This window comes from Medicago sativa, chromosome 3 (assembly GCF_051527215.1).
Source record: "Medicago sativa cultivar Bolivia chromosome 3, Bolivia_mono, whole genome shotgun sequence".
Classification (NCBI taxonomy): domain Eukaryota; kingdom Viridiplantae; phylum Streptophyta; class Magnoliopsida; order Fabales; family Fabaceae; genus Medicago; species Medicago sativa.
This window is the reverse complement of record NC_140751.1, coordinates 89,353,188-89,364,118: the sequence shown is the minus strand read 5'-3', so window position 1 is coordinate 89,364,118 and position 10,931 is coordinate 89,353,188. Positions and strand designations below refer to the sequence as shown.

At 34.5% G+C, this 10,931-nt stretch overlaps 1 protein-coding gene across 1 annotated transcript; it reads right to left on the bottom strand.

The window, feature by feature from the left end:
• Positions 1-8,220: 8,220 nt before the first annotated feature.
• On the bottom strand, positions 8,221-10,681 carry LOC146941664 (small ribosomal subunit protein uS2-like). Its single transcript, XM_085755482.1, has 5 exons — positions 10,450-10,681; positions 9,496-9,758; positions 9,145-9,342; positions 8,812-9,019; positions 8,221-8,517 (listed from the first exon to the last, which is right to left on the bottom strand). The coding sequence occupies exons 1-5, from the start codon at positions 10,589-10,591 to the stop codon at positions 8,429-8,431; spliced, it is 900 nt and encodes a 299-aa protein (XP_085611608.1). The 5' UTR covers positions 10,592-10,681; the 3' UTR covers positions 8,221-8,428.
• Positions 10,682-10,931: the final 250 nt, after the last annotated feature.

Genomic DNA, 10,931 nt, shown 5'->3' with positions numbered 1-10,931 from the left:
AACATCCTTTGTGTATGAAAAAAAAACTCCTCAGTGATATGAGAAAGCTCAATTTATTTATAAAAAAATTAATATTTGCTTATATTTTATTCCATATTTTTTTTCTTAGAAAGATATATTTTATTACAACTTAGATATGCCAAATTTGCTCTTATTTTATTAGAGTACATGCATTCATAAAATCAATTTTCTTATATCTGTAACAAATAGTAAATCTTTAATGAGATGGTGATTCTCCATGATATCGCACAAGGTTTTCTGTTTTTTGTGTTGTTTTGGGCAATGATATTGCATTGGATGTGCCTCTTTTCATTTACTTTTTTGATATAATTTTTTTAAAAAAATAAAAATAAAAATACAAGCTTAAGAATGATGTGCATTTTAAGAACAATATCATGTTTCTGTAAAAAAAAAAAAAACGAACAATTTCATGTTAGAGCATGAAAAAAAGTAAAAAATAAAATAAAATAACAAGGCATTGAATTTGGAGAGGATATCAAGTATTTAATTACATTTTAAATAATCATTACGACTTTTAATTTTTATATAAACTACATATTATTTTATTTAATTATTTAATCAAATTGAGTCAAAAAATATATTTAATCAACTTATTAATTAATATTAATTTATGAAAACTCATGACAATTAAACCCACTCAATGTTTTTTTTTATTATTTAGTCAAGTAGTCTGGTGATTAAAAATTCACTTTTTAAAGATAAACAAATGGGAGTCTAGAGATGTCAAGAGACTTACACTCTCACACAAACGCAAGAGATATCAAAGTGTTGTATTGCTCCCAGAGTCAAGACTTACACTCTCACACGTGTCTTAGACACTAACCATCATATTAATAATCCCTAATTTCTTAACGACTCTTGAGTAAAATACATAATAATGATTTCGGTTAAAGCAAGATGTCAATCTATAAACCCTAAACTAAGATCCATTCAAGTCGGTTGTCAATTCCTAGTTTGAAAAGCATTAAGTACAATAAATATGTAAATTAAATACATATGAGATTAGGGGTGGGAATAGGCTAGGCTGCTCGTCAGGGGCCTATGGCTCGGCCTACTAAAAGCCCGGCTCGACCTAGCTCCTTTAATAAATGGGTTGAGCTTGAGCTTTTTAAAAAGCCTATTAATTTAATTAGGTCATGCTTACGCTTATAAAAAGCCTATCAAGCCTATCAGGCCGGCCCGTATACGAGTAAATACATAATCAAGGGAAAACAAAACATACTCTAGAACAATTGGAAGGAGGTTTAAAAACACTCCTTTTTGTTGCTTCGGTTGCCCGCCTTTGAATCGCCAAGTTTCTGAATGAATTATTCTGGATGAAAGAGGCTTTTATACATGCATTATTCACATTGGTTTTGCCTTGGGTTACATGGCTTTTCCCTGGCCCAAAAATACCTAAAAACAACACAAAGGTTGTTTTTCTCGCTACAGCATGTGCGAGACGTTTGAGACAGTAATAAACTGGCCTTTATGGACATGCAATGGGCAGGGTGCGTGGCCCTGGCGAATTTTCTAATTTTTATTTATTCTTGAAGTGTTTTTCTTCGTTGACATGCTCTTGGGACAAAATTTCCACAACTTTTCTCGTCTTCAAAACCTTTGTTGGTTTGACTCTTGATTCTCTAGCTTTCATAACTTCTATGAGGCGCACAGAGAGACCGTTGTTGATTTCAACAAATATTTCTTTCACGACGGTACTTGAAATTTTTTATTTATGTCTTTAGTATAAATTATAACTTGAATTCCTCAAATCCTTGTTCATATTAATTAATGTTATAAAGAACCTCTTCTGGCCATAAGGTGAATGCTTACAAGTTTAAAGGCTTCTTCTCCTAGGTTCTTCCTCCCACGAAGGCCAATAAGTGCACCCAAACCACATGTAGTCATAGCGAGTTTAGTTTTGCTCCATTTACTACAAGATCCACTAGTGATTTATTAGATCCCACTAGCGGGTTTCACTAAGCTATCAATTGTATTATCTCTTTCATAAATAGACTAAATGAAGCAAAATCAAACTCGTTGTTGTTACTACATCGTTGGTGAAATATCTTGGTTTTTCTATTCTTCAAGGGAGGACTAAGAATCCTTACTTCGAGTATATAATAGAGAAAATGCAGTCTCGACTTAGCGCTTGCACGAACAAGTTTATAAACAAAGTTGATCAGTTAACTTCAGTTAAATAAGTTTTGAACACTATCCCTAACCATCATGCACACGTTTTGTCTTCCTCAAGGAATTTGTAATCAAATTAATAAAGTAACCAAAAATTTCATGATTGAAGGACTTATACAGGGATTTCAAGACTGATTTTCAGTAGCTTACCAAATGACATGACTCAATTCCTGAATGCTAGGTCCAGGGCGATAATACCTTTGTTTATAGCTGGTGTATGGTGCATTTGGAGTGCTAGCTGGTGTATGATGTTTCTAGCTTATACCATACTGACTTTACAAAAGGGGGTATATTACCATTTTTCATTCCTTAGTTTGATCGAGACTTGTGCATTTGATCATGTTTACTGTTTATTCTTGGAATGGTGATAACCAAGGTTTGAATAAAAGAAGACATAATTTAACAATCAATTAAATTATGTAATGATACAGATACAATTGTCAACGAAAAGTTCAAATCGTTCAGAAATTTGAATTCCATTTTTTGTCAAACTTTACTTCCGATCAAACTCGACTTACTATGATCCCTTCTACTATGAATTAAAGGATTAATACAAAAATATGTGAACCAGAAATTAGTCCACCTACTAGCTTTTCAATTATTTAGATTAATCGGTATTTACTATTTTGTGTTCACATCAGTCCTATTCATTTTCCATTTTTTGTAGATTATTAGTACATCTATCTTTTTATAAAATTTCAAGTTGATATAATAATTTTCAAAATTTCAAATAGACACAACTTTTATATTATAATGAATTACTCTATCCAAATAAAAATGTTAAGAATAAAGAATATCAAAATAAACAATGTAATTGAGATAATTCAATTAAAAGTATATGAAAGTAGAAATCAAAATTGTGTAACATTTCCAAGATTACATCCATCATCCAAACAAAAAGCAATAAGTTGGTGTGAAAGTTAACTAATCGAAGCTTTCTTTTTATGGAGTCTGGAGTTAATTAAGTTAAGCTAAATACAAAGAAATAAAAAGCATGCAAATACAAAAAATTTATCTTCTGTTGTCATGAAACTGTGGCATGCATAACACATTATAAAAAAGCCTCTGAAATACACAATCATAACTAAAGAGAATATAAAGAATGTATTAAAGAACAAGAAGAAATAAACTTAGTCGAAATCAAAAGGACGGAACTGGTTCGGTGGCATCTGCGGCGGAAAATCGCTGGGAGGAAAAGCCGACTGACTTGCAGAGATGTTATTCCCAGGCCAAACGTCATTGAAAGATACCACCGTCTGCGACTGCATGCTTGTAACTGGGGACGCGAAAAATCCCGATGGCATCACCGGCGAGTTAAACTCCGGCACAGTTACCTCAAATGGCATCTGTTGTAATGTATTTGACGATAAATACTCCTGTGGAATAGTCTTTGGCGTGTAAAACTCTGACGGCATCAGCGGCATATTCATCTGCTGGTAAATATCCGATGGCACCAGCGGCATATTCGTCTCCGGCGGCGAGAAAATATCTCATGTTATCGGCAAAAAATTCTCTGGTGAGAAAACATACGATGGTGTTGGCGGCAAAGTCTCTGAGAATATCGGTTGCCGGCAGAAAATTCTCCGACGATATTGGCGGCAATGTAGTCGACTCCGGTAACAAGATTCCAGGAACTTGACCCATTTGCACGCCTTCATCCAACATCTGCATCATATCATCATCTCTATTCCAAGAAAATCTTTGTTTCTTCTTGGGACTTGTTCTTTGAATAGAAGCAAGCCTTGCCGCCGGTGACACTTCACCGGGTCTTTCAGGTTGTTTGTTATCTGGTGGTTTACCGGTGAGGCGTTGGACGACGTCTTTAAAGTTTTGGGGACTGACATGAATGACTCTTGGTTCAACAGAATAGACAACTCTCGGTGGATCATGGTGGTTTCGATGGGCTGAGAGAGGTTGTTGAGGCGGTGGCGCGTTCTTGATGATCTTGCGGGATTCTTTGCTCACTTTGAGAGAAGGTTGACGTGGCTTGCCGGTGGGTTCATGGTGAAATGGGACTGTGAGATAGAGAGAAGGTTGGAGTGGGAGTGGGACCCAAAGAAAATAACTAATTTTTACTAGGCAGCAATGGCACCCAAGTGCTGCTCATGGTTAAATAGATATATAGTAAATGCTGACCTTGGTAAAAAAATTTAGGCTTAAATGCATTTTTCACCCCCTATGTTTTAAAAAGTTGCGATTTTGACCCCCTATAAAAAAATAGATATTTTGACCCCCTAACTTTTGGCCCTCTTTTGATTAACTGATTTTATGTCAATTTCTCAGTCTCTGATGGTGTAAACTGACATGGGGATAGAAGGATGCTGATAAGTGGAGTCCAAACTTGCATGGTGTCCAAACTGACATGATAAGTGGATCCTTCTTTAGGGGGGCCAAAAGTTACATCATGCAAGTTTGGACTCCACTTATCAGCATCCTTCTATCCCCATGTCAGTTTACACCATCAGAGACTGAGAAATTGTCATAATCTCCATCAAAATCAGCTGATCAAAAGAGGGCCAAAAGTTAGGGGGTCAAAATATCCATTTTTTTATAGGGGGCCAAAATCGTAACTTTTTGAAACATAGGGGGTGAAAAGTGCATTTAAGCCAAAAATTTAAGTGCATATTTCACCCCAAAAAAAGTAATGTATTTTTCACTCCACTACAATATTTTCTTTTGTGTCATGATAGGAATACTAAATTTTGTAATGTAAATATTTTTGTATTTTGTAAATTCTTTTTTTTGTGGCAGCCGGGGTTCGAACTCCGGACCTTGCATATTTTATGCATTGTCCATACCAACTGAGTTAAGCTCACGAGGACTTTTGTAAATTCTTTGAGCCTAAGGTAAAGTATTTCCAGGGCATTATCTTTTTATCTTAAATTTATTTCATCAAAAAAGGAAAACGAATATTAACGGAGATAAGTATGTGTGTGTATCTTATTTTTTGGTGCGAGTAATGAGGAGGTGTTTTGGTTTGAATTTTGGAAGGAAAAGAATACCAACTAATCAATATCAATTAGTATGATTTTTTTTTTTTGAAGAAGCCATCAATTAGTATGATTTTATTAATTTATTGTAATATTTTCTTATGAAATTCGAATCAAATTGATGAAAAACATGTTAGATTTGGTCTGCTTCAATTGAATTGACTGTTTTAAACATTAAACAAGCTTATTTTGAAAATTCTAAATATACTTATATTTTTTTTTTAAAAAAACTATAGATTTTCTATATTATTAGAACAAATATCTAAGTTAACAGAGTGATTGGACTCAAATAGATAATGAGTTCCACTTAAAGTTGAATCGTTCGGAAAAAAAATAGAGCTTGATTTCTAGTTGAAAGAATTTTTTGCTATACTTTAGCTGTCTTTCGACCAAACTCTTTAGTTGTCTCTCGACCAAACTCTAAATGATTAGGAAGCCCGTCTCATAAAAATCGAAAAATTAAGACACAAAAAAGAACAAGTACATATGCTACATATTTAAGTGTGAAATATATAATTATTCAATGCATGATTGCTACATACTTTTTAACACAATACAAGTAAATTAGTAAAAAAAAAAAAAAAAAAACACAATACAAGTAAATATAGTGTGAAATAAAATATAATGGTAAAATAAAATTGTTGCTTTGAATTTCAAGTGGCTCATTTTGAATGATGTGAAACCTCTCCAACTAAGTGGCATTTAGTGCGCACCACCAATTAGATGAGTCCAACTTGGACCATTTTTTTCATGGTTAGATTAGATTGTACTACCAAATCTTGCTATGGTCCATCCACACCAAATCAAACTCATTAACTCCATCTCTTTCTCACTGCAACTCTCTCTCCCGAACCAAAAAGAACTCCTCGCTTTTCCATTAATTCTTCTCTCTCCTTTGAGCTTCTTCAACAATGGTGGTTTTTTTCTTTCCTCAAAAATGGTTCAAAAATTGCAATCGATTTCTTTTTGTTCCTTCTTCTTATTTAGCTTTGTGGTGTGAGAGACAAGTGCAACATGGACAAGATTTCATTCATAGAAGGATTCTCCAATACTTTTATTAATACTCAGTTTCATGCGGATTTTCAAAACCTAAAACATTGGAAACAACTTGGTCGTGAAATATCAACAGTACGAGGTGAATGAAATTATGGAAATCACATATAAAACATATAAAACTGGTTTTCTGATATGTGAATATTCTTAAAATTGATCAACAATGAACCACAATTCAAGTTAAGAAAATAATAATTATATCATTATGATTTTGCATTTCAATTGCAGCAAAGAGAGACATGAGCCATGGACGTGGAATTGATTTTCATGGTGGAACTGAAAATGGTGTTTCGGTGGAGAGAGAAATAGAAGAGTGTGAGAGTAATCATGTGTGTATGAACTATGATAAGATCTGTGTGTCTTATTTGATTAATGATTCAAATTAAATGGTCCAAGTTGGACCCATCTAGTTGATGGTGCAAACTAAATGCCACCCTCAAACTAATATAGAGGTTGAGTTTAACAGGTGTGGCTCAATTTGGATTCAAACAAAGAAAAAACTAAACCAATTTAAACAATTAGGATTGGATCTTCAAGTTTATCGAGTTATTGGTTTGAATCTTACGCCCTTGACTATTTATGTAAGGAGATAATATTTTTAGAAAAATATATTATTAATGTTTTTTATTTCATGCATTCCTATTAATAGTACACTTATCAATCACTACTTTAATTCGTGAAATGCACAAATTATAGTTGATAGCCAGGAACTTTCCCATTGGTTTTTTTGCTGCCGATGTATAAGATCCTAACGAGCTGCTATAGCTCTCTTTGATCAATTTAGCTGCGCTTCTGGAACCTTTAATAATCAAACGCAAGTTTTCTTCAGTGAGCCTCGTCTTCTCATCCTCACTGACCCTAGAACTGATCACCAGGTTTCACCGTTATCTTTAACCTGATTTCCTTGTGAGAAATTCTTTTATAGTCACAAATACAAATGCATAGTGTTTAGACTTTAGACACACACATTAAAAAAAAAAAAATGAAAAAGAAATTGATAATAAAATGATTTAGTATTTGAATGAATAGCTTTTTTATGTGTGTGACCAAACACTATTCATTTGTGTTTGTGACTATGAAAGAATGCGTGAATGTTAACAAGTTTTAAGGGCTGCTTGTTCTCCTCGGTTGTCCTTCCCACGAAGGTCAATCACTGCACCCAAACTACAGGGATTTGTAGCGCAAAGATTCCTGAATTCCAGTTTATAATAGAGAAAATGCAGCCTCAACTTTTGTAAGAACAAGTTTCTCAATAAAGTTGGTCGGCTGGCTTCAGCTAAATATGCTTTGAACACTTGTACAATTTCATTTTCTACCGGTACAAGTTTCACAATTGCTGAAAGCGGGGGGATAATACCTTTTAGTTTCTAGCTGGAGTATGGTGAATTTGGAGTGATAGCTAGTGTATAGTGTTTCTAGCTTACTATACTATGGACTTACATCAGGACCATTTGTCATTCCCTAATTCAATATATGTTTACTGTTTATTCAAGGAATGGTGATAACCAAGGTTTGAATCGGGCAGCACTTCAGTGACTTAATGTCACCGTGCCATAGCTGCCCAACCCCATCCATACCATCCATTTTCTGACACATGTGCAGGATGCTTTGTTTGTGTGGACAGGATGCAATGTCACGGTGCCATTAATGGCACCGAAGTATTCTCCGTTTGAATCATAGAAGAGATAATTTAATAATCAACTGAACAACGAAAAAACAGTGATTGCTGTAAATACAAAACTGAACTATTGCAACTTTGCAGATTTGATTTGCGGCGTTCATTTCAGACAAAATTGGGCAAGCAGTTAATGTAAAAAAAGAGGAATGCTAATTATTATGGAACATGCGTGCAAGAATACCAAAGTTGATGTAAAAAAAATGGCATATTCCTATACTAGAAATCAAAGCACCGTATACATGTAAAAAACCATATTCCTACACTAAAAATTTATTCTGAAATTAAACCATGGTTAACTGGAATAAGTTGATGCAAACAGCACATTAAAGATTATAACTGCAAGAATAATAGTACAATTTTACTTAAAATCTCAGGAAGTAAATAATGTTTCTGCCACCCATAACATACTAGAAGAAAATGTTACTAAGCTACCAAAAAACTGACCCAAATTTTACTTTCGGGGAAGGGAAGTAAAATTAACTGTGAGGGAACATCATAAGATCAAAAACTATTTTTAATCCCAGCCAGTTGCTGTCACAGATTCAATTCCAGGAGTGGGAATTTGTTGCGGTGGTGGTACAGCTTCACCCCAGTCCCCTGCAACTGAAAGAATACACTAAATTAATAAAAAAAATGAATACATGGTGCTGAAAAAATTAACTCAACATCATATGCTGCATCAATTTTGATCGCAACAAATCTTAAATAGAGAATTAATGAGTGTAGTAATGATGTCTTGGGAAAGTAAAAAATCATTTTAAAAGATGACAATAACGGCACTAAAACAAATTGAAGATCAAAGGGACAACCCAAATTAAAGTTGAAGATAAATGCCAAAAAATCTTGAGTTTAGGTTAGGAATTCAAAAAGATAAAAAAAAAAAAAAATGTTCTTTACCAGCTTCTGGGGCAGCCCAGTTGACACCAGGAGCTGCTGGAATAGGCTGTGGTGCTGCATCAGTCCATGGCTGCTCAATTGCAGTAGGCCACTGACCATCAGATGGACCACCAGCATTGAAGTCAGCAATGGCATAATCTAGAGCAGGAACTTCATCCTCCTCTTGCTCCTTGGCCTCTTCGGGTTCTCTATAAAAGAATAGATCAACCTGCATTAAGAAAAACATTAGACAATGGACACAGTGCTGTGTAAAGAAGGGACACAGTTAAGCTTTCTGATATTAACAGAAGACTGCAAATACCATTACGATACATAAAATCAAAAATAGTTTACCATCACATCCCATTTAAGACCTGGGCGAATAGTACCACGCATCTGCAAAACCATCCTAGCCAAAAGCCAAAAGAGACAACCAATGCTATGCTTTCCCTTGTTGTTAGCGGGAATTCCAATGTCAACATATCTCATAGGAGAATCAGTGTCACAGAAAGCAATAGTTGGAATATTTCCAAGAGCAGCTTCCTTGATGGGCTGCAAACAAACAAGACAAAGCAAAAATCAAAACCTTATAAAAGCGAAATGCACAAATATCAACCAATAAAGGAAATATATAAGCCTAAAACAACAAAAAATATAGCCATAATTGATATTAACAAGCAAACATGTTAAGGATAATGGTTTCACCTGATGGTCAGTTCTAGGATCAGTGAGGATGAGAAGACGAGGCTCACTGAAGGAAACTTGCATTTGATTGGTAAAGGTTCCAGGAGTGTGTCTACCTGCAATAGCATTAGCTCCAGTGTACTGAGCAAACTTAAGAACGGCTCTCTGTCCATAAGGCCTTGCAGATTGAACAATAATGTCCTGGGGGTTCTCGATTGCAACGATGACCCTGGCAGCTAGTTGAAGTTTCTCCCAAGTTTTTCCAAGATTAATGATATAAATACCTAAATTAAAACAAAAAACAAACTATCAAAAATCCATATTTAGTCTACTGAACATTTGCAACAGAATAATTTTGTATAAGCAAAGAAGATTGTAATGATGATATAATCAAGGAACCCAAACACAAGGTGTAACTTAATTGGGCAAAATTGATTTTAAGACAAACTTATCCGTAAAACAAACAAAACGCAACACTATGGATCAGCTAATGGCTTATAGCTTATAAGCTTGTATGACTGAATAAAGCTTGTCTAGTAACTGTCATTTTCTCATGAGCTTATAGCTATTTTAATGAGCATATAACAATTTTTGATAGTTAACCAATGCTACACTTTTTTATAGGTTAAAGCTTATAGATAATCACTTTTATCTCAATTTTACTAAACACTACAAATTCAAATTCAATCAGCTAGTAAACCGCTACCAAACAGAGCCTAAAAACCGTTTTGCAGAATTCCAAACAGAGCCAGCACAAAATGAAAGTGAACATTGATCGAAACCAAAATTGTAATTAATTATCCTATAAACTAGATTGTTAACGAAAGTAAATGACATCAGATCCACTTAATCTCGATTCTTAACAATCAAATGTCAAATTCAATATATATAAGATTAAGAAACACAATACTAGAGGCTATTAATATTCATGAAATATAAAAATAAAAATAAAAATAGTAGAGATTTGAACGTTACCATCGTTGCGGCGTTTGAAGCAATAACGTTCCATTTGGAAGTCGCAGTTCTTAGTGCCGAGGTGGACATCAGCAGCCAACATCATCTGGATGTCAGCTTCTTTTTGAGAGAGCTGACGGGATGAAAGTTGTTCGGTAGCCATGATTGAATGCTGTTTACTGCCGGCGACGGGAGCGAATCTCCGAAACTTGGATGCGGCACTCTGTGATAACAATTTGGCAGCTAGGGTTTTGGTTCAGGGATCTAAATCGTAATATATAGCAGCAATAGCCGTAGTTCACTTCTGTAGCTTAATGGGTTCACATATGTTGACCCGGCCCAATATGCTTAGCCCTAATGTCTGTACGATGTGAATTATTTCGTACTAATGCAATGTAATCATCATTAAGTATTAAAATATGCTCTAAGAAAATTACTCCTATTGAAATATAATATTAAATAGAGTAAATTACACTCCCCTCCCCTCAAAGATGCTTGAATTA

Bases quoted from the DNA above. Each gene is read 5' to 3' on its own strand.
- LOC146941664 (XM_085755482.1), bottom strand. From the start codon at position 10,591: ATGGCTACCGAACAACTTTCATCCCGTCAGCTCTCTCAAAAAGAAGCT. The intron at 9,759-10,449 runs GTAACGTTCAAA...GTTTTAATTTAG, and splicing joins CTTCAAACGCCGCAACGATG to GTATTTATATCATTAATCTT. The intron at 9,020-9,144 runs GTAAACTATTTT...TTCTTAATGCAG, and splicing joins GTCTTAAATGGGATGTGATG to GTTGATCTATTCTTTTATAG.